The sequence below is a fragment of the Oculina patagonica genome, chromosome 9, assembly GCF_052425735.1.
Source record: "Oculina patagonica isolate OP01 chromosome 9, crgOcupat, whole genome shotgun sequence".
Lineage (NCBI taxonomy): Eukaryota > Metazoa > Cnidaria > Anthozoa > Scleractinia > Oculinidae > Oculina > Oculina patagonica.
In genome coordinates this window covers 31,245,696-31,272,848 of record NC_135766.1, presented here as the reverse complement: position 1 = coordinate 31,272,848, position 27,153 = coordinate 31,245,696, and the positions used below count along the sequence as shown (strand labels likewise).

The window sequence follows — 27,153 nt, the reverse complement described above, 5'->3', positions numbered from 1 at the left end:
TATAGATACGTAATGCAATAATTGTAGAAATTTCGAGACAAAATTACATGTATAAGTGAAGTTTTTGAATTCCGGAATACTATTTTCCTTGTTAGAACAACCATCAGCTACCAAAGCTTTCTGGATATAAATTTTTACAATAATTCTACATTCATTTTTTGTTGTTTCATTCGGAGCAGTTAGACTTTTATCTATTCAAGAGACGATATCTCTCAAGTAACAATTTACCATTCGAAACCAAAAAGATGTTGAATTAGAAGCGGTCAATTGTTGTCCATTTAAAGCGTAAACCATGGTTATTCCAAACATTTTTCAACATTTTTTTTAGTAAGTAATTTTAAAGCTGTCCGAGGTTGCAATTCGCTGTATCGGTTCTAGTCATGTTCTTGTCTCGCAAAGTCCGGCTACTTTGCAATCAGCCTTGCAGTTTTATTTGTTATTTCATTTCATTGCTGATCAGTTCTTTCAGCAGATCCTACGAATTACAGCGTTATCGTTTGTGGTCTCTTGCTATTTTAGTCTTAATGTTACAACAAATTACCATTGTTTTTGCAAAATTCTTAATTTTGATTGTCAAAGTCTTCGATTCATTAGTTTATTTTTCCCGACCGGTCAGTAACTGAATAATATTAGCTCTACCTTGATTTGTTATTTAGTGATTTTAAAACTAGCGCATCCTTTGAGAAAACTGACCAAAATTTGTTTTGGTTCGGTCATGAGTATTTCGAAACTGAAAGTGGAAATCCAGAACTCTCGGTCTGCCTGTTTCTAGTTCAGGACACTACGACCTACGCTTTCATTCCCCTTCCGATATTGTGTTCCGCTTTGAATGCCTTTCCTTTATATAAGAAGCTCCACGATGAGACTAAAGTCTAGTTAAACTTTGCTAAACTGTCAGCACTTAAAACCTGTTTTACTTTACAAAAAAATAAAAACAAGATCAGATACTTCAAAATAAAAGCACACGGCGAAACAATTCAATGTTGTACTTGATAGCCTATAATTTATCTGAACTAAGCAAGTTCGTAAATTAGTTATACTTAAATTTCTTGTTATACTAAAGAGAAGAAAAATAAGCTGTACATGTTGGTATTCACGTCATGTTAACATGCGTTTTAACCTGTTCTGTGGCATCAAAAATAGCAATGACCCGAACAATCTACGCCTTGTCATCAGCGTTACGCAAGGCACCTGAAAGTCATGTTTGTGCATACCAAGAAATTTGACGTCCGCTATTTACCTTGGTCGACATTTCTGTCACAATTGATTAATTGACTTAATGTGTTTTTCATATTGGGATCACACTTCAGCAAGTTTAAGTGGTCTGAGCTTCAGCGGTAGCCGAGACAAATTAACACTCATTTCAGGAATAAATTGTGACGAAATCGAGTGGCGTAGATTTGCCTCATATTTTTTTTTTTTTTTTTTTTTTTTTTTTCCTGGCGGGTGCTTTTAAGCGGTCACAAGAGCATAGCCCTATCAAAACCATTTAAAAATCAGAAATGTATTGTTAGTAGCCGTCAGAGGCCAAAGTAATGCAACGTTTTATTGAGATAGCCATGGACAGTGAACCGCCATGGACAATACTTGTCCTTAATAAAAAAATCACAGGCGCTTAAATTCAGTAATCTTTTGTAACTTTTTACCGTTTGAAGAATTCTTCTTGTCATCATTGCGCAAGGCATCTGAAAAGTTATTTTGGTGTATACCCAAGGATTTTACGTCTTCTATTTACTTTGGATGCCATTTTTGGCAGAAACGATAACTTCATGGTGACGTCCACATTTTCACACTTTCATTGGGCTAATGCCATTCCTCAGTATTGCATTGTGCATCCCGTACTGCGCAAAACTTTACGCGTAATTAGCTCGCGCACATAAAGAAAATGGTTTCTTTTTATTGAAGAGAGATAAATCGTCGTTTTCTCGTAAACGAGTACCGGGACCTATTATTTTTCTTCGTTTTTTTTTTTTCTGAGTCTAGCAATCACTTTCTTTCTATAAAATGAACATAAACAAATTTATATTTTAGAAAAATAAACAATTAACGAAAATGTGTACTTAGCCATTACTCGTGATGATATAATTGTGACCTCGATATCACTGCATGCCAGGAACAAGTTGAATCAGTGGCGACTGAAAGTGCCTGCGTTTATATTTCGTGCTTTGCTGTTTCTCTATTTCTTTTTGTTCTCACGAGACGTGAAGTGGACGGCTCAAGTAACAATGTTTCCGAAAGCTGATTTTGTAAGAAATTGCGAGGTATCTATTTTATTTCAAAAATAAAGTTATTTTAGATGAACAACCGATAGGCAAAGTTTGAACAAAAATCTGTTGTCAGTTCTATTTCGATGTAATGACCTTTAGAGATCCAAGCCACACCTCCTAGGCAAATAAAAGCAAATTTTAAGCAAGAGTTGAAAGAAACTATGTTGCGCAGAAAATTTTCTGAACAATCAGGGGGTGGTATTTTTTTCTGATGATTACATGTATGTTTCAAGCTGCAAACAAGGAAATAACCAGTGAGCACCGTGACAATTCAAATCATAATACATTAATGTTTCGTTATCGGATTGACATCAGAGGGCCCGATGAAGGCAATGTAACACAACATTGAGAAACGTAACCTCCTTAGTAGACAATTCTTAGCTCGTCACCGAGGCTTTCGAAACTCGACGACCTTTCAAAATAAAGTGTTTGCGAGTGAAGAGTACAATACGAAACGAAACAATTGTACAAGGGACGGGTGTTATCATCATATTCTCGGTATAAATAAAAATATCACGAAAATAGATCATCCGAAAGACACTTGAAGCCTTCTGAGTAAACGATAAACCTGATTGTATGTTTATGCAGAGAACAATAGAGTTGTTTGACCTTTCAAACATCTGAAAAAAGTATCATCATCGCCATAAGGTATTTGGCACTAACTCAACAAACTGCTGCTTTAATTTGAAATTGTGGACAATACACAGTTGTATTTAGTTCGAAAAAGCAATTAGTATTTTTTAAGCCAAAAGAACTGCGATAACTGTTCATTCCGTTAAGGAAAAATATTTGCAAATTTACAATTTAATGTTTTTATTTTTTTATTTGTTGAGAAAACGACACATGCCTTTTCAAGAGGCTTACACGACCCTGTTTTGAAATTAGTTGTGGAGGTCACTTATTTGCAATAGAATTGTAAATATAACTTGATTGGACATCTGTTTGTAAAATAATTATGACCTGTGTTGGGTTTACAGTATGTTTAAATGTCATTACGTGCGAACGTCGCTATTATCCGGACAATATTCAGACTATTTATCCGTAATAAAGCAATTTAAAACAAGAAGAAACAGATTCTGTTATGGATAGCATTTTTATTTTCTATGAACTGCAAAATTCCTTATTTTGATTGTCAAAGGCCTCGATTAATTATTTTATTTTTTCCGACCGGTCAGTAACTAAATAATATCAGCTCTACCTTGATTTTGTTATTTAGTGATTTCACAACTAGCGCATCCTTTGTGAAAACCAAAATTTGCTCTGGTTCGGTCGTTAGTATTTCGAAACTGAAAGGGGAAATCCAGAACTCTCGGTCTGCCTGTTTCTAGTTCAGGACAAACCTCAAACCTTTTCATTTTTAGCGCTTCACGACCTACGCTTTGCATTCCTCTTCCGATATTGTTTTCCGCTTTGAATGCCTTTTATTTATATAAGAAGCTCCATGATAAGACTAAAGTCCAGTTAAAGTTTGTTAAACTGTCAGCACTTAAAAACTGTTTAAATTTACAAAAAAATAAAAACAAGATCAAATACGTCAAAAAAAAAAAAGCACGCGGCGAAACAATTCAATGTTGTACTTGATAGCCTATATCTGAAATAAGCAAGTTCGAAAATAAGTTATACTTAAATTTCTTGTTTTACTAAAGAGGAAAAAATAAGATGTACATGTTGGTATTTACGTCAGGTTTAACATGCGTTTTAACCTGTTCTGTGGCATCAAAAATAGCAATGACCCACATCAGCGTTACGCAAGGCACCTGAAAAGTCATGTTTATGCATACCAAGAAATTTGACGTCTGCTATTTACCTTGGTCGACATTTCTGCCAGAATTGATTAATTGACTTAATGTGTTTTTTATATTGGGATCATACTTTCAGCAGGTTTAAGTGATCTGAGCTTCACCTACTGCCGAGACAGATTAACAAACATTTCAAGCATAAATTGTGACGAAATCGAGTGGCGTGGAATTACCTTTTATTTTTATTTCATTTTTTCCTGGTGATTTTAAGCTGTCACAAGAGCATAGCCCAATCAAGACCAGTTTAAATAGAGAGGCAATTCAGATCAGAAATGTTTTGATTGGTTATCAGATTAGCTGACAGAGGTCAAAGTAACGCAACAGAAATTTCCGACTTTTCAAGTCTTTGTAATTAAAGAGTGAGATCGATAAGTTTGTTGATCATGTCTCTCTGATTTGAATTTTCACAGCGTGACAATCATTCCATCGATATGCCTTTGAACTGTTCTTTTTTTTTATTATCTGCTGATGTATAGAAACAATTGTATGACCCCATGACATTTATGGAACACTGCCAGTACGCATGCGTGACAACAAAATGCCCCGACTTTGGAACTGCGAGCACCAGTCTTCTTTTTAAACGGTATTTTGGTTTTATAGCATAAAATGAGTGCGCTCATCCTTTTTCTCTTCCTCGGTCTTGACTTGGCAAATAATTGTTCTGCTCGCCACTGACAAATCACGATATTTTGCTTCACTTCGTAAAATAATTGATAATAGACCATTTGCATTATGACGTAAAAGCGCAAAGACTTCTGGTAGTTGTAGTTAGGTTCGCGGGAAATTTTGAATCGTCATCAAGCCCGCTTGGCCAAGAAAATCTTGATGGAGGTAAAGAAAATTACTCTCACCGAAGAAGACGTCCCTGTGTCTTTATTTAAAGGGCAAAAAGCAACCTCTCAGTATAAATTAAGTCCGTTAAAATGAAAAAAAAAAAAGTTATGTAAGAAATTGTATATTTGCTGGGTTGCGTTTTGTAGTGAAGTTTCAACGAGTGTTTCCTCCAAGTCTCAGTCGCGCGGTTATTTAATTAATTTCTTAACACTTTTGCTTGCCAGGTATTTTCAAATAATATACGAAGACGCAATATTTTACCCTTTCTAAACATGAGGGAGCACAGTACATGATGTCTACACTCGTAAAAATCTTTGAGGCTCACCTTTCGCACGACCCTCGCTCGGATTGAAACCACAACTTCTACTCGACGAGTTGACATTTCCAGTATAAAAACAAGAAAACTTTTTTGTTAAAGAATATTGCAATTACAGTTCTAATTTGACGAAAAAAGAAATACAATTTTAAGGTAAATAAACAAATAACCTTCCCTGCACAGGGAAGTTTTGATTGATCAGCTTGGAAATCCTCTATCACTTACCCTTCATGATTCATCGGTACAGCTCGATTGAACAAGGAAAATTATTTGACTCGTTTCTCTGTCTCACTGTAAAAATAAATTAAACTGACCGTCCCGCCGAGCAATCATGATATATGGTAAATTTTCTAAGCTTTTCAGTCAAGAATTAATTCACCTGCGATCGATGGAAGCGATCGTTTGTTGAACGTCTGAAAATAGATGATGAACAAAGTCAATGGTTTGCCTTGCTTTCACTTGATTCCACACAAATTTAATCATATCCTAGACTCGTCCTTTCAAGCAATCTGTTTTCAGTGCGCGATTTATTGAAGCTGTGATTTTAGGATAAAATTATTTACGAAGAGAAGTTGTCGGCCGCGATGAATGAAATTCTACCAAGTCAACTCCGCACACAACGTACATATTAAACTTACTTGAACACGAATAACATTTGTCAGTCAAGTTTCATTCCAAAGCTATCATCCTGTTTTCTATATTTTTGACAGGTAACTGAAATATAAATGTATAAGCAAATTTCGAAGCGACAAGAGCGTAAACTTTATAGCAGCTCAGCTTCAAATAAATGTCATAGATGTCCACCTTCCCGCTTGGCTGCCCTTAGCCAATCACAAGCCAGAAATGGTTTTTTCCCGCGAACCTAACTACAACTACCAGAAGTCTTTGCGCTTTTACGTCATAATGCAAATGGTCTATTATCTCTTCTACATTAATCGAAATATCTCGGAGATAGTTTGTCTTAAGGACTTTTAGCTTTCAGGTTAACATGCGTTTTAACCCGTTCTGTGGCATCAAAAATAGCAATCAGATGACCCGAACAATCTACACCTTGTCATCAGCGTTACGCAAGGCACCTGAAAAGTCATGTTTGTGCATACCAAGAAATTTGACGTCCGCTATTTACCTTGGTCGACATTTCTGCCAGAATTGATTAATTGACTTAATGTGTTTTTCATATTGGGATCATACTTTCAGCAGGTTTAAGTGATCTGAGCTTCACCTACAGCCGAGACAAATTGACAATCATTTCAGGCAAATTGTGACGAAATCGAGTTGCGTCGAATGGCCTCTTATTTTTATTTTCTTTTTCCTGCTAATTTTATGCTGCCACAAGAGCATAGCCGAATCAAAACCGGTTATAATAGGGAGGCATTTAAAATCAGAAATGTTTTGATTGGTTATCAGATTAGCCGTCAGAGGCCAAAGTAACGCAACAAAAATTTTCGACTTTTCAACGGTCTTTGTAAGTTAAGAATGAGATCGATTAGTTTGTTAATCATTTCACTCTGATTTGAATTTTCACTGCGTAAAAATCCTTCGATCAATATTCCTTTGAACATTTTTTTTTTCCTTTTTTGCCCGCCGATGTTCAGAAACAATTTTAAGAAGCCATGACATTTATGGAACACTGCCAGTACGCATGCGTGACAACAAAATGTCTCGACTTCGAAACTGCGAGCACCAGTCTTCGTTTCAAACGGTATTTTGGTTTTATAAAATAAAATGTGTGCGCTCATCCTCTTCATCTTTCTCAGCCTTTGGCTTCGGCAGATAATTGTTCTGACAAATCACGACATTTTGCTTAAAAACCTCGTCAAAGAATTGTTTATTATCTCTTCTGCGTTAATCAACATATCTCGGAGATAGATCGCCCTAAGGACTTTTCGAGCTTACTGGGTTGAAGATAATATGTTGTTTAAAAATAAGACATGTTTACACAGACAACAATAAAGCAGTGAAGTGTTATATGCCCATAAAATACGCCCGTCGTCAAATCGTTCTTGAAAACGCTAGGAACTTAATCATCACAACGGTCTTAGCAACATTTATGCAAGGGGTCTTTCCCACTCCATCGATCCACAAACCACGGGCGTCAAATTGCGAGAAAACTTATAATTCTGTTAAATTTGAAAAGGGAATTAAACATATATACTTTAGACAAAGTGAACTCGAGTTTGCGTTAACATTTCTCTTCTTTACGGCAAAAAACCTGCGGCAGTTTACAATGTGCTATTTTTCATTTTACACGTTGAGTGAAGATTCTGTCCAGACATTGATATATTGATAAAGTGTCAAATATGACATTATTCTCTCAACTGTTCATTATGAAAATACGAACTGATTCGCCAAAAAAAAAAGCATCCTCCAAGACAACTCAGTTATGCGGCTTTAAAACGTTTTATTGATATAGCCGTGGACACTGATGAATTGTCCTTAACAACTGAACAAAAACACAGGTGTGTAAATTCAGTAATCTTTCGTAATTTTTCACCGTTTGAAGAATTCTTCTTGTCAGCATTGCGCAAGGCATCTGGAAAGTTATTTTGGTGTATACCCAAGTATTTGACGTCTTTTATTTACTTTGGATGCCATTTTTGGCAGAAACGATAACTTGATGGTGACGTCCATATTTTCACACTTTCATTTGATTAAGGTCATTCCTCAGTATTGTATTGCGCATCCCGTACTGCGCAAAACTTAACGCGTGATTTGCCTCATATTTTTCTTTTCTTCTTTTTTCCTGGCGGGTGTTTTTAAGCGGTCACAAGAGCATAGCCCTGTCAAAAACATTTGAAAATCAGAAATGTATTGTTATTAGCCGTCAGAGGCCAAAGTAACGCAACAGATACAACGTTTTATTGACATAGCCATGGACAGTGAATCGCCATGGACAATAAATTGTCTTAACAGACAAATCACAGGCGCTTTAATTCAGTAATATTTCACAAATTATCACCGTTTAAAGCATTCTTCTTGTCAGCATTACACAAGGCATCTGAGAAGTTATTTTGGTGTATACCGCCAAGTATTTGACGTCTACTATTTACTTTGGATGCCATTTTTGGCAGAAACGATAACTTCATGGCGACGTCCATATTTTCACACTTTTATTGGGCTAAGGTCATTCCTCAGTATTGCATTGCGCATCCCGTACTGCGCAAAACTCAACGCCTGATTTGCGTGCGCACATAAAGAAAATGGCTTCTTTTTATTTTATTTTCGGCTTGGCTGTCAAGAGAGATAAATCGTCGTTTTCTTGTAAACGAGTACCGAGAACTATCTTTTGTTTTCTTTTTTTCTGAGTCTAGCAATCACTTTCTTTCTATATAATGAATATAAATAGATTCCTATTTAAGAAAAGTAAACAATCAACGGAAATTTGAACTTAACCAGTACTCGTGATAATATAATTGTGACCTCGATATCACTGCATGCCAGGAACAAGTTGAATCAGTGGCGACTGAAACTGCGTGCGTTTGTATTTCGTGTTTTGCTGTTTTTCAATTTTTTCTGCTCTCACGGAACTTGAAGTGAACGGCTCAAATAACAATGTTTCCGAAAGCTGATTTTGTAAGAAATTATGAGGTGTATTTTTTATTTCAAAAAATAAAGTTCCCTTAAGATGAACAACCGATAGGCAAAGTTTGAACGGAAATCTATTCAGTTCCATTTCGATGTAATGACCTCAAGAGATCCGAGCCACACCTCCTAGGCAAATTAAAACAAATTTCAAGCAATAATTGAAAAGAAACTATGTCGCGCAGAAAAGAAAATTTTCTGAACAATCAGGGGGTGGTATTTTTTCTGATGATTACATATATGTTTCAAGCTGCGAACAAGGAAATAACCAGTGAGCACCGTGACAATTCAAATATCATAATACATTAATGTTTCGTTATCAGATTGACATCAGGGAGTCCGATGAAGGCAATGTAACACAACATTGAGAAACGTAACCTCCTAAGCAGACGTTCTCTTTTAGCTCGTCACCGAGACTATAGATTCGACGACCTTTCAAAGTGTTTGCGAGTAAAGAGTAAAATACAGCATTAAAGGAAATAACCAGTGAGCACCGTGACAATTCAAATATCATAATACATTAATGTTTCGTTATCAGATTGACATCAGGGAGTCCGATGAAGGCAATGTAACACAACATTGAGAAACGTAACCTCCTAAGCAGACGTTCTCTTTTAGCTCGTCACCGAGACTATAGATTCGACGACCTTTCAAAGTGTTTGCGAGTAAAGAGTAAAATACAGCATTAAACAACTGTACAAGTGACAGATGTCATCATCATATCCTCGGTATGAATTAAAATATTTCGAAAATACACCGTCCCAAGGACACTTGGAGCCTTCTGAGTGAACGATAAACCTGTTTGCATGTTTATGCAAAGCACAATAGAGTTGTAAAGTGGTCTGTCAGCATGCAAATACAACCCTTGTTTGACCTTCCAAACATCAGGAAAATTATCATCACCTAAGTTTTGTCAGCATTCACTGCTACCTTGAAATTGTGGACGATATAAAATTTTATTTGTTTGAAAAAGCAATAAATATTTTTAGGCAAAGAGAGCTGTGACAACTGTCAATTCCGTTAAGGAAAAATATCTGCAATTTTACAATTTAATGTTTCTATTTTTAGTTGTTTAGAAGACGACACATGCCTTTTCAACAGGCTTACAAGACCATGTTATAAATTCATTGTCATTATCGTAACATCTTTATGTTTCTATTGTTTATTGCGCGGTATAGTTTTGTTAGTTTCTTATTTGGAATATCATTATGTAAATTTCGGTATATCACGTTTTGTCCCATGTAAGTTTCTTTTATTCGGTGTCGACCAGGGGGGGGGGGGGGGGGGGGGGGGGAAGCAACTTCCCATAAATTCTCTTATATGAAATCTGAGCGATGCTCTCACAACTTGCAAAGCAATCATCGGGGCGGTAGTCAGCGGATGTCTCTAAGGCGCATGAGCAGCTCCTTTCTTTGTGAACTTGTCAAAACAATAACAACATGGGACCAGTGAGAGAGTTCGATATTTTATATATGTATTAATAAAAAAGACTTTCTAAGTTTTGTCTTTAAAGCAGCGAATATCTCCGGAAAGGTTCTTGGTGTCAATATGTGGTGTTTGTTATGAAATAAAACCATCGCGGGAATGGTAATGAAAACGTGGCGATCGAATATTCCCGCGCTGGTCGGAGCTATTGTTATTGCTCTATTGTTTCGAGGATGTTTGTTGACGTAGTCTTTCTTTGTTTTACTTCATTTACAATACCCATGTGGGCCAGTTGAAAATCGTGGTACAAAAATTTGCATTTCAGCACTGAAAAGTAGCACGGCATCACAAAATTCTGCGTTCTTAAAACTACACGACGATGACGAAATTTTCGGATAAACACGCTGCTTTTAGATTTTTAGTTAAGAGAATTGAACCCCTTTATAATAAGTGATTCCACGGCATAGCAGCTTCCATTTCACGGGAAAAGATTGCCTGTTGCATCATCCTCCAAAAACCGCTGACTACATCGTGAATTGATCGCTTTGCAAGTTGTGAGAGCATCGCTACTCGGTCCCAGACCTCGTTTCTTTCCCCCCCCCCCCCCCCCCCCCCCCCCCCTGGTGTCGACTTTTGGATAAAACAAGTTCGTTGGACACTCGAGACCTCTTCGAGGACATTAGAATTTGCAGTCGATGTTTAAGATCAATCGAGTGTTAAATCGGACAACGTGTGGAACCAATAAATGTTTCTGGTGAGCAAACCATTCTCACTGAAGACGCGCGACTCGAATTGTCATGTTTACAATTTTGGTCCACCAATATGGCGGCGTAGTGACCCTTCGTAAGCATTCAGTCACGTGAATGAAAACGATATATTGGATATCTGCTTGTAGATAAGACAGTTAAGACGCGAGTCGGGTTAACATTATGTTCATTTGGTCAAAATGTCATTACGGCCGAACATCGCTAATACCCGGACAATATAACTCAGACTTTCTATCTGCATTACAGCAATTAAAAGCAAGAAAAAACAGATTCTCGTATAGATAGCATTTAGTTTCTATGAACTTTTACTCAGTTGAGAAGCTTTTTCGCCGTTAATTGTTTATGAGATTCGAGAGTTTGCCAATGAATTAAAACTAAACAAAGAGGATCATAATGTACCTGCAGAGTTTTATTCAGACCCCTTCCGGTTTGGAGGTTGAATATTCTCTTAATTAAGGAAGCTTTATAGAAATGTGCATCGCTAAAGGGTATTGTTTTCGGCCCGTTTTGGTCCTTAAAGGAGTATAGATTTTGATCAATTGACATAAAAAAAGTAATGGTTTGTGAGCTCAGGACAGCAATAAGGAATAATTTTCAGAAGAAACTATTTTTATGATTGCTGTTATAAAAAAAAAAATAAAGAAATTTAAGGCCTTCTCAAATGTTAACATCAACCGAAGAAGTTCCTAAGTAATGTGTGGTCTAAAATAAGGTGTCGATTTTTGGATAAGTTCTGAAATATATAGGAAAAATTGCATATTTCGGTCTGAAACAGGGTAAGGGTCCCAAAGAGCTCTGAAATATTGTCGGCGAGTATTCCCGGGTATTCACACAAAAGGGGAATTCGAAAAAAAAAACGAATTGCATGTCCGTCTTCTTCACCATTAATTCTCCTAATGTTAAGACTCATTTAAAAAAATGCTGGCCCAAACTTATACGAAAAACAATCTGTTTGTCCTTTGAAGGAATTCAGCGGGGAAAACTTGACATTCAGCAAGTGGGAGTTCATGGTTTCCATTGCGAATACGTGTCTTTTAACAGTAGTTTCTCCAGTGGAACCCCCGTCCGAGTATTTGCTTCCATTAATCATGGAAACGAATCATCAGGAGTCCATGATACGGCTTTTATTTGGGTGGAAGATGTGACAACCAGCAGTTTCACGGCCTGTCTCGTTCAAGGTGGTAAGGGTAATGGAGGAAACACCACCATCGATTGGTTTGCATTCCAAGGTCCCCAATCAGGAGTGCATCATGGAGAGGCTAGTTTTAGTCTTTTTACAACTGGAACAAAATGCAACCAAGTGGCATTTCCCCAGGTAAAAATTGTTGTTTCTATATTATGCTTTAATTTTGAGATTATGCTTTATTTAGCAAGTATTAGGCTTGTCAGAGTATACCTTATTCTGGTAACAAATCTGGCAAACCAGAATCAAATATATTTTCAACAGACGCACATAATCATAACAGGACGAAAAGAACTTCTAAAATTTCCATGTTCCAAGTGGTATCCGAGGAATATTTTCCCATAATAGCATCTCGTACCAAAGGTAGATACTTAATAACAAGCTGCAATTTTTATCCACTAGAACTTTTCAGTGGTGCCTAAAGTCCACGTCACAGTCCAGCATGGTATTCCAAACCAAAAGCAGGACGCCATGAGTGTTTGGATAGAAAGCGTTTCCACAAGTCAGTTTGAAGTTTGCTTGCAAGAATCAAGGACATTTGATGGGCTACACAACAAACTTGCAGTGGTATGTTGTTAATATACAGTCTCATATTGTACTTTGTATCTCGATTCCAAAAGACTAGAAGAGGAATACTACCCTTATATATAACTGAGCTATATATCCAGCTACCAAAACATGTTTATCCTGTTTCAAATCCTCACTTATATAATTGGTTACATCACTGTATTTTAAACAGCAATTTGCAACTCCAAACATTTTCTTAGACTGTTTGAAAATGAACAATAGAAAACACTCATGTTGAGCTTCCTGAGTTTTCTCTTCTAGAATTGGATGGCATACGAGAGGTACCCTTCATCGTGGGAAGCTAAGGAGTCCTCAGAGATCGTGTTTTCCGAGAAAGAAGTGCCAACTGCACAAAACAATTACTCCCTGTGTAAGGTGCGTATCCATATCTGATGGCATTTTTAACGTTCCTACTATATTTCCTACTTCAAAAAGATAACAAAAGTAGCATGACATTTTATTCGTTATTACTGCAAGAGTAATTCTCAAATTCAATTTCAATTTTGTTTGTGAGAAGTTGTTGATATTTTGATTTTTAACTTTTAAACTAAGCTAAACTAAATCAAGACAGGTTTATTAAATTCATATTACAAGTTAAACGGTTTGTCACTGACTCTTTTTTTTTTGTTAGACGTTTTGGCTAATACATAAGCCTTTTCAGTAATGATAGCGAATTCGTTCGTTGTGATCGTTCCCAGCATTTGGATCTGCAGTCGAGTGCCATGCGTCTAAAAAAAAGTCGCTCGTGGTAATTGGCCTCAAATCCATTTTGCACTATTGCTGTAGAATGTCAGCTTTGTAAATTTATTAAATTCATTTTTATGTTATTAAATTCATTTTGCATCATTTCTGCAGGATGTCAACTTTACAAGTCCATTTTACGCACCGCCAGTAATAATCACAACTGTTCTTAATGGAGGCAGCAACAATGCCAACATTGCCTGTCCGGTGAAAGGTCCTATAAGCAGCTGGCTAGAGGTAAACTAATCAATCACGAGATCGATCAATCATAACTTGATTTGAAGGAAGGCAAAAAACAACTTCTTCTCAATAATGACTCTGTGGAAACACTTGCACAATTTATATTCTTTTATTATCATAATGGTTGATCAATAAAATAATGTTTTGTTTTTCTACTTTAGTTCAATGTAACAGATTTATACTAGGCACAGAGTTAACTGAATGTGTAACTGTTTATTTATAGGCAATTTTTACCTTCCACATGAAGTTTTGAGTAACGCTAACTTACTTTGGAATTATCGGTGATAAATTTTTCCACGTTTTTATTGCAAAAAGGAAAATTAAAGCAAAGCATGCACAAAAGGAAAAAAAAACTTAAATTAAAGGTAACATGAGACAAAGTCAGAAAAAAGAAAAGAAAATAAAACATAACAAACATTTGTATTTTTTTGTAATGTGCTCTGTACTAAAACATAATAAAAACACAATTCTTGAAAGAATGACCAAAGATAAATATGACAGCCTTCACACTTCTTTGCGATGCCTTACAATGTCTAACTATCTCTCTAAAGGAAGTGACGACCGACCATTTTAGAGTGTGCATCAAAGACAGCTCAGGATACGACGGTCAGAGAAGCAAAGTCATTGTAGACTACTTGGTTATTGGAGGTAATAATTAACTGAAGATGCTTTTAATAGCTTAAACTGTGACCCAGTTAATGATGTTTTAAACATTGTACAACGCTTACCTTTAATTTGTTTCTTTCAAGAGGCAATTAAACCTTAACTGCCTTTCGGTTTGATACCGGCTTTCCCCATTAATTAAATTTACTATTTATAAACACTGCATAATACCCTTGTTATAATAACTGTGTCCCATCAAACCACTGCTCAGCATGCATAGTATTCCCCGGTTCAATTGAATGGTCATACACAAGCTCTAGGTTTTGATTATAGTTAACATTCTTTTTATAACTATATTGACTAAGATTTGTCTTTAAGGATGAAAAGGCTTTAAAGCAGTGATGAGAAGTGGAATCCTCATACCATCAATTTTACATAAGAGTAAACACAATGACCCACAATGTCGAGCCCCAATTCTTCTTTTATCTTAAATTATTTTCATAAACGTCAGTTCACAAAAACATTCTCAACTGTTCATTTTCAGACATCGATCCATGTACAAATGCAAGCTGCAAGTACCATAGCCACTGCATAGCTTTGTCTCCGCACCAGCTTAGCTGTGTTTGTGAAGATAGCTGCCCGTCATACGAAGAGCAGGTCTGCGCTTCTAACGGCCGTACATTTAAAAATGTATGTTTGTTGAAACAAGAAATCTGCAGAACACGTGGAAATTATACCAACTATCACCCAGGAAGCTGTACAGGTATTCATTAGCAATTTGTTGAACAATCAGACAAATTCCCAGACAGACATACAGAGGGTAAGATCTAGGCACACGGACTGATGGTTGTTTCGGTTCGTTTGTGTCCAGTTCAGTTTTGGTCTATTACACTGCTACTTGCTACAATATTTGAATAAATCCAGTTTGCCTGTAGATGTAAAACTACAGATCACCCTTCTGTTGTCGTCCGGTAAAAGGCTTAACCAGAGCCGAATCAAAGAAACAACGACATTGTCTTATTAACCATCCTTGATTGCAAATAGATCAATTCCTTTTGTTCACTTGCAGGTTTCCCAGTTCAGAAAGGAAGACACGAGTTTCAAAACGTCCCATCCTGGGCAGAGGATCAGTGTGAAGTCATCAAATTTGAACCATACATATTTTACCCTCATAAGAAAATATATATACAACTTACTGTAAACCACTATAACTACTCTGATGCCACCTTCGTGCATGAAGCCACTACACCATGGGTTGAAAGCGTCAACAGCAGTCAGTTTACAGCCTGTGTTACTCGAGCTGGAAGGAATGACTATCCCACAGATGGCTTCGCCACAATAGATTGGGTCTCCTATCAAGGAGCTCCATCCGGTGGAGTGGCGGGCGAGGAAATGTTTTCTCGCTGGTGGACAGGAACTAGCTGTCAGACAGTCACCCTTCCATACGTAGGTGGACCGTTTTTCTAAAATATACAAAATTGATTCCATTTGCAATTTGTTTTCCTTAAACGTCTAGTAAATCAGATATTATCCGTACCGTTTGATTTGTCCTCTTTATTCTCCAGGGAAGGTTCTCTTATTCACCGACGGTTTTTGCAACAGCTGAACACCACAGGTCCCGCCTCAAGCATGATGCTACCAGTGTGTGGCTGGAAGACGTCTCAGCGAGTTCCTTTAAGATCTGTCTTCGGGAGCTTCAAAACTTTGCAGGGGTTCATGACGATATATCGGTGGTAAGCATGCTCTAGTCTAGTCTAGCTTTACCATGGATAAAAGAAGTAAAACGCCACTGATAGCCTAGAACAAACTGGCCACTATAAAATAAAGCTTGTTGTGCTAATTTAAGCTTCATGATAACAAAATTCCCAGGTATGTTTGATATTATAGGTTATTTTATTTAATTGTTACTAATTTTTTCCATTTCTACTATACAGAACTGGCTGGCGTTCGATTCCCTTCACAGACCACTATTTAAAGAACATAACGACATCAACTTTCAAAATAACGTTTTGCCTTCTAAGAATCATAACTTTGCATTCTGCCAGGTGAGTATCATATATAATTTATGCATTTTGTTACAAATATGCAGTAACTCTTTTGATAACAAGCCATGGTTCCGTTTTTTTCTCGGTGTATAAATAATTCGAATGCAGAAGACGGAATTCTGTTTTTCTAATTATGACAAATCTGTCCAATTTGTCCCATCGTGACTCACTCATAATGAATATTTTTTTTAAACAACCAGAATGTCAGTTTTCTACGGAGCTACAGTAAATCCCCAACAGTGCTGTTAACAGCCAAACATTCCACCAATGGTGGAAATGCGGCAGCAGAGTGCAACGGGATCGTAAGCTGGATTGAGGTATTAACTAATATTTGGAGCTACTTAGCACGTAAACTAACGGATAAAATAATTTATTTTCTGGCTTTCTGGCTGGCTTTTTTATATGCCACTCTCATGATACCAACTGACGTTCATGCGAAGTAGGCAGTAGGAAGAAAGAAAAGCTTATTTAAGTTGAGGGTCTGCAGAACCTTATCAGAGTAGCTGACATTCGTAACCCAGACATCCTCAGATACCAACATTTGGCCTGTTAAGGGGGGGGGGGGGGGGGGGGGGGGCTTTTTTTTTTTTTTTTTTTATTCCCCCCCCTCTTTTTTTTGGGGGGGAATTTTTTTTTGTTTTTTTTTTAAAAAAAAAAAAAAAAAAAAATTTTATTTTTTTTTTTTTTTATTTTTATTTTTTTTTTTTTTTTTTGTTTTTGGGGGGTTTTTTTTTTTTTTTAAAAAATAAAAACCCAAAAAAAAAAAAAAAAAATGTTAAATTTTTATATAGGGCCGCCCCCCCCCCCGGTCAGAAGGTCCAAAAAAGCCCGGTCTGAATAGGGTTAAGTTGACTGCATTCTGGGTAGATTTTCAACACTTTTAATGATCCCAACTTCGCTTCAAAGCATTGGTTTAAATCTAGTTATTGTCAGTCAGTCAGTGTGCTTATGTTGTATCGGTTCTGTGATCAACTTCTATAAAGCTAAAGGCATACAGATTGATGTAATATAAAAACAAAATCTAATTCTGTTTTATCTTTTTCATTTCTTTCTAGTTTATCACCAACTCAGGCTTTCGAGTTTGTTCCAAAGAACTGTTTGTTCAACGGTTTGACCCACTGACTGTGTCATATGCAATGTTAGCAGGTAAAAAATATAGTTTCTTTTAAGATTCTTATTTTTAAACAGACGAATTCTTGCAGAGTTAAGAGCAAAGATCCACTAATACCGCGCGAAAACAAAAATAAATGGCACAAAAGTTGCACATCAAAATTCTTGATATGCCGCCCAAAGAAAGCCTATGGTAGGCCTAGAAACGTGGTGGGATTTTTTTTTCTAATATTTCTTCAACCGGTCAAAAACTTACAAAACCGTTAGGAACCCCAGTGTCAACTCTCTTCTCAGTGTTTGGATATTCCGATGAAACACTGCCTCTCGTGTTTGATATATTACGTCAAAATGTTATATAAGAGTAGAGATATGGACGGCGTCTCGGGCTCGAGGCCTCGGGTATAATTACTTTTCCCCGTACGCAAGGTACGCGCTGGTCGTAAAAGATCAAAAAGTTACTTTCCTTCTTTATGGTTTTTCAAAAAACTGTTGGAGCCTTGTGGCCCTGGGGGGGGGGGGGGGGAGGGGGTACTTGACCTAAGTTTACGTATAGGGGTGCCGCTGGAGGTTTGAAACCCTGACCCTGTTTAGGACAATAAAAACTTTAAATACCTACCCTGTGTAGGACAACACCCCCCTTTTCTAAGACCCTATTTAGGACAAAGGACAACATCAACAATCATTTACGTTTTATTGTGATTGCGTCTCATACGCGATGTTTGAAGCATTAAAATGCAGAAACACCTATCCCACCGAATAAAATAATGCTTTTTTTTATTGAAGCGAAAGCGAAAACAATGTAAATACATGGACGACAGTCTTGCAGCCATACCCTTCAGCTTCAGGCCCTGTTTAGGACAGAGGAGCTTGGAATTATATACCCTGTTCAGGACCGGAGGAGTCAAAAACCATACCCTATCCAGCGGCACGTACCCGTATAGGCCCCCCGGGCTAGTGGCCCGTCAGGCCGGAGCTTCTTCCAGTTTCAATATATAGTAGGAGTATTTTACTCCTACAAAATTAAGATGCTAGTCCATCACAGTATCCTCTCCTTCCTCCTCAACATACACACCTCGGTGGAGACAGCACTGTGGGGAAAAAAATTGTCTTGCCCAAAAACATAATGCAATGATCCCGGCCAGGGCTTGAATACGGACCGGTCGACCAAGAGTCTAGCGCACTAACGATTTGTGTACTTGGAGATGTTGGTTGGTTGTCAACTGGACTGTGGATGACATTTCCATGTGATAAGTGATAAGTCTAGTTTCAGCGAATGTATACCCTATTCAGGTCTCAAATCCGGTGCTAATTCGCGGGGGGTTGGGGGGGGGGGGGGGGTAATTTGAGGACACCACTATTGAAACAAAGCAAACGCTGAAAACAGACTACTTGCACAGGTACCCGGAAAAAGAAAGAGATAAATTGGGCTTGGTGTGACGGTAAAGTTCATGAACGGCCTTCACAACAACTACTACGTACTGCAATAATTCTGGACAGAGCACTTGATGATCGAATAATGGTGTAATATATTCACTTTAAGTGTTTTAGAGTTCCATTGTCGGTCAAAGGGAATTCTTCGAATAAGCACCGCATCGGAACTCTACTATTCGGAGGAGCGCTTATTTACATTTTGTCCCAAATGCGGCGTTTTCAAATAAACGCTTCGCTTATTCGGGGACGGCGCTTATTCGATGGAATACGGCAGTTATTTTAACTGGAAGATATGTAGGACTATATGCCGTGAGACAGTTGTGCCAGGTAGGGGCCCATGGTTGTGCCTGAAGAAAATAGGCAGTGCCTTTCAAATCGTATTGACCGAAATGATCTATTTTTTTTCGCAATGTCTTTGACCAATCACCACTTACCCAACCACGGGAGGCTCCGCCCCAAAGTGAAGATCCCTATTTTTTCTGTATTTTTGTTACAGAATAAGTAGCAAAGACCTTGTTAAAAATGAATAAATGTCGTTCTGGATATCTCAATACAATAGTTAACAGGGCAACGTCTTTGTTTGCTGTGATACCTGTTTTCGCAAAAGGACATATGATCTGGACCTCAGGCGGAGTACCGCTCGTCGTCGTGTAGGCAGGGGTTAGTGGGTTATATTAGTGGTGATGGTGTGGGCCCAGTCATCTGGTGAAAATATCATTTGGCCAAGATTCTGTTTCTTGCAAATAATGGTTTACCATATATTGTTTCAACCTTTAGTTGATTGAGTATAGTGAAACAATGAGCGCTGTATTAAACCTTTACATAAGTCTGTTTACGATCAGGACTAGTTTACGATTTTTTCGTGAAGGGTCACAAAGGGATGTTGGCACAGCGTTAACCAGAATATTTAATTTAGACGTCCTGATCTTTCGAATTATCGGGTGTTTTTTTATTTTATTTATGGAAATCGTGTAACAAAAAACCAACCGAGTGACTAAGGGAAGGGATTGCGTGACACGCAAGTTTAGTCAACATGTAATCGGAGAACAACAGTTTGCCTGGTTCCAGTGCGTTGTTCTTGACCATGAAGAAATGAACGGACCGGTATTTCGGTCGAGAAATCAAAATGTTGATACAAGAAGGGTATATTTATTCGACGGCTGTTTAACAAGAGATGGGAATATATCATGGCAGACCTGAGAGTGGTCGAATGTTGAATGTCAACACGGAGATGTACTGAAGTTATCGACAGCACGCTTGAAGACTGATCGATATTAAAGATGGCGATAGGATTCGAAATTCGCTTTACCCTCGATATTTGGAAGATATGGTGTTCAGGATGATCTTAACAGGGAGCTTCTGCTGTAGATTACATCTAAATACTAGTAGAAAACGGAGGAAAGACTCAGAAGAAGACGTTTTGGACTCTCAGGCCGGAAGAATGTGGGTATTGTTTACGTTTCAGTGACAGATAATTTTGTAATTATAAGTATTTTGAGAGCATTTGCACTCAGCGCGTATAGAGAGCCCGAAATAAATTTTTACACTAGGTTTAAGAATGGCATTTCCCCTTTCAAAAGATCTGAAATTCAAGTTATTTAGAGTTTTACCGGGTAGAGAAATTCTCTCTCGAAAAAGAGCGCCAAATTAAGAATTTCGAGCAACCGAATTTTCAGCGGCTCGCCGAGACTTTCGCAATTAACTTACAGAAGAAAGTTTGTGTTGAAGAAAGATTGCACTCAAATGACTTATAAACACTTTAATAGTCCATTTCTAGGCTCAAAAACGGGGTTTCATCTAATGCGAATGAGCCAGTGCGAAGTTTACGACACGGTATTAGTCATGTTTATTTTGTGTGTTTTAGAAGACACTGGGGTTCATAACGGTTTTGTAAGTTTTTGACCGGTTGAAGAAATATTTGAAGAAAAAAATCCCACCACGTTTCTAGGCCTACCATAGGCTTTCTTTGTGCGGCATATCAAGTATTTTGATGTGCAACTTTTGTGCCACTGCCCGCTCGGTCTGAGTCGAAATTTCCTCTTAATTGTATGCAATATTTCAACAAAATTTGTGGCGATTACCTCCAAGTAGGGAGAAGTGTAGGCGATAGCTTTAGCGACATTCTAGGTTTTAACGTTTCACTCTTTTTAATAGACATTTGCCTGGATGGCTGGAGCTATTTTAAGGGATACTGCTACAGAAAAGTGTCTTCCTGTGATTCATGGAGTGGCAGCCAGGGGACATGCGCTACATTTGGAGCAAATCTTCCCAGTGTTCACAGTCAAGAAGAGAATGTTTATGTCCAAAATCTACACGGCGGAGAAAATTCATGGTTAGGCCTCTCTGATGTCAACAATGAAGGAACATTCGTGTGGAATGATGGAACACCTTTTGACTTCCATTACTGGGCGAAATACCAACCAAACAACTTCCACAATGAAGACTGTGTTCACACTCTTGGCTTCCTTCAAGGTCACAAGTACAAATGGAACGATGTCAATTGCACAGACTGCCACAGATTCACCTGCAAGAAAGGTAAAATTCGCAATATTCTACTACTTTTTTACTAATCTGCATGTTTTACTAGTTTAGGATTGTATTTTAGGTGTAGAGCCTTCAGTGTCCAGAGGATTTTGCTTAGCAAGGCAACATATTTGTATTTGATAATATTCTCAAATTCATCAACATAAAACAAAGAAACTTAGAACGGTGACGGTGGTTTGGTTAGGAGATTTTAATTAGCATAGATTTTTTAGCGATTTCATTTATACGGTCAAACACAAGATTGTGGAACTCGACCCCACAAGAACTTAGATAAAGTGCTTCCATTGACATTTTAAGAAACATTTCAAAACGTACCTTTTTAAACAGGCTTTTTTAATTATTATTTGAACCTATATATTTGTATATATCCAGGGTTTTTTTTAATTTTTAGAGTTTTTTTAACATCATTTTATCAATATTTTTAATGTAAAGCGCCATGGATAATTTAATAGTGGATTTCGGCACTATATAAACGTGGCACTGATGCCTTAGCGCAAAGCGCAAGTAGAAAGTGCGACCGCTACACTCCTTCTTCCTCTTCGTTTTAAGCTTGCGACGCAAACCATGTAATCAGTTCCTCCCCCGCCTGCTTGAAATAAGTCTAAAATTTGATATTGGAGGCACAATCTTTCAGAGATCCGCTAAGTATGTTGAAGTGTTTGTTGGTTGTTGATGCAAAATAACGAATAGTGAAAACTAATCGGGTGAATTACACGGATATCTTTTAGGTGCTCATTCTTGTCCTCGCCATCTTTAGCGCTTAGTATAACTTTGGTACTGTTTCGCGATGTCTTGGAAGATTTGTTTTAGCTCAAAGTGGGTGTTAAACGAGAAACCTTTTTGCAGATTACAATGAATGCCGGGATCTCTCGTTCGATTGTCCAGTGAACGCGACTTGTGTGAATAGTGATGGTTCTTACTCGTGTCAATGCCCTGTTGGGTATCGTCTGGATGCATACGGAAATTATTGTACAGGTTTGGTCATTTTTTTTAGCATTTTTCCCCTTATATTTATTTCAACTGTTGAAAAATATTGTAATATATCTAAGGATCAGTGTTTTTAATTGAACTGTTGTGAGTACATGTACGTTTATTTTATCACAACTCTAGCTGATAATATCTTCCGTTGAATTTGAGTAAACTTAGTGCTTTCGAGGTGTAGTATGGCAATTAAAATAACCTGACAACAAATCTCAAAAACCTAGAAAATAACTTTTAAATGCCGAGGTTCGACCTTATTTGGAATAGTAAAAACACCGACTCGCTAGTGAACACGTGACACCTATTCCGAAAGAAACTTGTGCCTGGTGCGCAGGGATACCAAAACGTTAAATTAATGCTGCAGCATTTACTCGAAGTGTAAACACGTCTATTTAACTTGTCCCACCTAATATATAAACCTTTTTTCGTCTTGTTCGTTACTTTGATCGTCACACAACACCTGAGCGAATCGCTGCGCGACATCCCAAATAACGGCTGCGGAGGAAAATGGATTTGTTTCAGCGACAACAAGTACAGCTTTCTTTCTGATTTCAGTTTTTATTGTTGTTCAATGTTACTTTTACAGACGTGAACGAATGCAATGCTTCTGTTTGTGACGTCAATGCTAACTGTCAGAATACTCGCGGTTCTTATATTTGTTCCTGTAAAGCTGGATATTTTGGAGATGGAAAAACTTGTACAGGTAGGAGCGAGAATGGTACGTAGGACAGGTGGCTACCAGTTTACACGGGACTTAATAAATATTCCCTAAAAAGGAAGTTACTCAAGGGAAGAAGAGACCGGAACATGAAACAAAGCGATGATTAAAAATTGCTACATCCCTACCCACAGGGAACCATTTTCGATAAGGGACGGACCATTAGAAAAGTGATAGGGGGGGGGGGGGGTGAGGAAATTTTTTTCGGGTTACCCTCTGCTCGAATTTTTTTTTTTTTAGATAAATGTTTTTTTCTTCAGACAAATGCCATGTTTTGCTACTTTATACCATGTTTTTTGACAAATGTTGCTTTGTTGATTATTTTTTAAATATTTAAAAAATGCTGTTGTTCATTGACTTCATCCTTTAGGGACTGTCAATAAGTACCGAGGGGAGGAGGGGAGGGGTCAAAGGGCGGTGCAATTAGAAAAAGTGGAGGCCCACCCCTTCCTTCTAGCTCAAAACACCCACACCTGGGCGAAGGTTGGAAATTACATGATCCACCCCTTTGTACAAAAAATAGTTAATAAGGAAAAAGTCTGTTTGATTGTCTGTAATGGATTAGAGGTTTTTGAATTGATATCAGCTTTTAAAGTGCGATCCACATCATACGCCACCATAATTGTCCCCGTAATGGACACTTTATTTCTATATATAGTTTCTTACACATCTTCTTTCGCTTCTTAACACACCAAAGCAGGATGAATTTCTCGATCACTTCGTATAATAGATTTGTGTTTTTTATATATTTCTGTGTAAAGTCCGTGGGAAAACTTAGACATAAACATATGCAAAAACTAAATCAATACGTAATAGAAATTCATAAATAATTACTGCAGAAATCCTATTTGACCGGAATTGACAACAAAAACTAAGACCACTGTATATCGTACCATTCATGTTTGCAATCTGTTTGAGAAATGAGTTAACTAGTAAGCAATCTATGCAGGCTAGAGAGAGACGAGCTAAAGGAATGTTATGATCACAATCCATCTAGGGGGTGTGGGGGCATGCTCCCCCAGAATATTTTGAAATTTATAGGCTTTTTCCCCCACCCCCCCCCCTCCTCATCACTTTTCTAATGGTCCGTCCCTAAGACAGGTTATTTTAGATAAAGGTAGTTTTCTTTCATTGAAACGTTTCCTGTAATCTGTTGATCTCTGATAACACCAAGCAAATATCTAACTGAAGCCCATACAAGATTTAACTTAGTCCTTAAACTTTTTTCCGCATTAAGAAATAAAATTGTCAACGAATTACACCACTTCACATAATTAACATGTACATGATTTTGGTCGACATAACGTGCATCGCCGTGGTCTCAAGCCTGATCAACGCGAGACCAATTTTCAAGCTATATGTTTTGTTTTACTAAAGAGCTAATACTTGTTGATTTATAGATTAGTTAAAGTTATCTCCTTTGGAGTTACGGGGTTTGAGAGGCAGTAATTCCCCAACGCAAAACTAGTAATCCAAGTGTGCTTGGCAGCTACGTTCGGAAACCAAAATGGAGATCATGATTCATTTCATCGATATAGCTGAATTTTTTTATTAACTTAATTTCTTTGAAAGGAGAGATGTTGGTTGTTTATACAACACAATTAATGTGTTTTCCATTGATTTACAAGCCAAAAAGAACTGTGCTGAGCTGTACAAATCCGGGAAACGAAACAGCGGTGTTTACACAATCGACCCTGATGGTTCAGGTACATTTGATGTGTTCTGCGACCAAACAACCGTCGGTGGTGGGTGGACAGTTTTCCAAAAGAGACTGGACGGCTCGGTCGATTTCTATCGTGGGTGGGATGACTACAAACAAGGCTTCGGTAATCTTAACGGGGAATTTTGGCTAGGGCTAGAAGAGATACACCGTCTGACCAGCAGTGGACAATACAAGCTACGAGTTGATCTGGAAGACTTTGCAGGAAATACTGCTTATGCCGAGTACAATTCGTTTGGTGTTGCGAGTGAGGGGACTAAGTACCAGCTGAGCATCGGAAGTTACTCGGGTAATTAAAATGTTTGTTAAATACGATCCTGGGTTCATTTATCTAACATTATCACAATACTCGAATAAGACTAAATTTTACTAAATTTTGATAAACATTTGACATAAAAATAAGCGACAGTAAGACACATTTCGATGTCTCCTGACATCATCTAGTCCACTGAGCATCGGGCTCGGGTATAAAATGTTTGTAAATACGATCCTGGGTTCATCACTTCAAATCTAGACTAAATTACTAATTGATAAACATTTGACAATAAAAAGCACAGTAGACACAACGTTTCGATGTCTCCTGACATCATTTTCAGACAAATAAAAAACGGTTCAACAGTGTTTATTTCAAATGATTATCAAATATTTTGAAAAACTTGATTGTTCGTAAAAAAAAAAGTTATTTTAATTTCCTTACTCGCCGTCGATAATTATAAATAGGTGGTTATTAATTGTAGTCAGCAGATAACTGCTTTCTAGAAATAATCTATAGGCGAGTTTGTGTTTAAAGGTCAAATGAACAGAAATTTCAAAATGCCATTTTAACCAATCAAACGCTAAAACTATCCATTATTGAGTAAAATAAAGAATAATTTTAGCTTTCCGAGCCTTAAAGCGTGAATTACAGCAAAAAATACGAAGATTTCCGAAGGCTTCACGAAAACGTTTTTGAATGACTGCGCACTGAAATGGAAGGAATGGAATGAGTTTGTGACGTCATAATTGGTGTTTTTGAAGACGACCGATTCCGCAGACCGGACCGACGCCAACGTCAACGACATCTTCTGGTGCAAAATGAATTTATATTTTACTTGAGAATTTCGCAGCTTTCCGGGCGCATTCTGCTTATTTATCGCTTTAAGAAATAGCTCCCACTGAATATTCAAATAAAGCGTTCAACCCCAAATAGAAAAACCAAAAATTAGCCGTCGTGGCTGACGTTGTCCAAAATACGTAGAATTTCGTCATTTCACGCTGTTGTTCGGCAGAGAACGGCTTTGAAGTGTACCAAAATTCAAAACGCACGTGCATAGTTAAGGTCGCGGGGGATACCTACAGCATGAATAAATTCATGAAGCGAAATTTTGCTTGACCTGCATCTTTTAAAACGCTTATTTCTCGGCTGTTATGGGTGCGATTAAGCTCAAATTTTACAGAGACATAGAAAAATGATGAAAAATTATGTATGTCATCTTTTATTTGGTAGATTGTACTTAACGGCGACGTTATAGCCACGGTAGTGCCAAATTGGGAAGAACATGATTTTGTGGCAGAGTTTGCGGAACGAGTAGGAGACAGCACACTGTGATCTTGTCAAAAACTAATCAGTCAATATCTCTAGAGTGTCATAACAGAAGCGGAGCAAGTTATGGCGGTTTAAATGCGCAAATTTTAATTTAATGCCTTCTACCTCTTTCTAAAAGCGCTCTTTTAAAATTCCGCCTCTGTTATGACACACTACAATATCCATAGTTTACCTATCTGCAGTGGCAAGTCATGAAGGTCTGTATCCGCACTGTATTCTCTGCCACAAAATTGTCGGAAAAGTCCAAACGTGTCCCGACCAAAACACGATCAGTTTCCAAAGGAGAAATGTAATTATGGTAATTATATTCCACGCTTTTATGGTGAGAACAATGCGTTTTTATAAAGGACAAGATTGTTTTTGCCGAATATTATTATGATTACTCTGAGTTGCAGAAACAAAAACAAATTGAATAAAAATAAGCTCATAGACTTCCTACAATCTATATAAACGTATAACGCCTAGTGTTGTTTTAAATTGGTTAAAATATCAAAGAAACAGGAATTCTTTTTTTTTTTAAATAACGCGCACGCACCCATATTTTTATTCAGTCATGAAGATCTCGTAAAGTTGTCGATGTCAGTCGTTGCACTTCGTGCATACGCTTTAAAAAAATGCATAATGATGAGCCTAAGGTGTCCCCCGCGACCTTAACGCGCGTGCAGAACGGCTTTGAAGTGTACCAAAATTCAAAA

At 37.5% G+C, this 27,153-nt stretch overlaps 2 protein-coding genes and 1 pseudogene across 11 annotated transcripts in view; all 3 read left to right on the top strand.

The window, feature by feature from the left end:
* Positions 1 to 27,153, top strand: part of LOC144664619 (uncharacterized) — a 140,554-nt gene that overhangs the window by 68,470 nt on the left and 44,931 nt on the right. The window lies entirely within an intron of this gene.
* LOC144666689 (uncharacterized) overlaps positions 1 to 27,153 on the top strand; it is an 88,959-nt pseudogene that overhangs the window by 54,175 nt on the left and 7,631 nt on the right. The window lies entirely within an intron of this gene.
* The window catches only part of LOC144664633 (uncharacterized), a 30,037-nt gene that overhangs the window by 142 nt on the left and 2,742 nt on the right, over positions 1 to 27,153 (top strand). Inside the window, exons 2-16 of one of the 2 annotated variants that reach the window (XM_078525791.1) lie at positions 11,956 to 12,305; positions 12,576 to 12,740; positions 13,002 to 13,115; positions 13,596 to 13,718; positions 14,273 to 14,369; positions 14,869 to 15,087; positions 15,394 to 15,770; positions 15,890 to 16,057; positions 16,259 to 16,369; positions 16,570 to 16,686; positions 17,425 to 17,515; positions 21,065 to 21,445; positions 22,301 to 22,429; positions 23,022 to 23,138; positions 24,782 to 25,162. In XM_078525791.1, the coding sequence (XP_078381917.1) occupies positions 11,956 to 12,305; positions 12,576 to 12,740; positions 13,002 to 13,115; positions 13,596 to 13,718; positions 14,273 to 14,369; positions 14,869 to 15,087; positions 15,394 to 15,770; positions 15,890 to 16,057; positions 16,259 to 16,369; positions 16,570 to 16,686; positions 17,425 to 17,515; positions 21,065 to 21,445; positions 22,301 to 22,429; positions 23,022 to 23,138; positions 24,782 to 25,162 (2,940 nt within the window). Of the gene's footprint in view, positions 1 to 11,955; positions 12,306 to 12,575; positions 12,741 to 13,001; positions 13,116 to 13,595; positions 13,719 to 14,272; positions 14,370 to 14,868; positions 15,088 to 15,393; positions 15,771 to 15,889; positions 16,058 to 16,258; positions 16,370 to 16,569; positions 16,687 to 17,424; positions 17,516 to 21,064; positions 21,446 to 22,300; positions 22,430 to 23,021; positions 23,154 to 24,781; positions 25,163 to 27,153 lie in introns of both variants that reach the window. The other variant, XM_078525790.1, reaches the window with a different exon arrangement.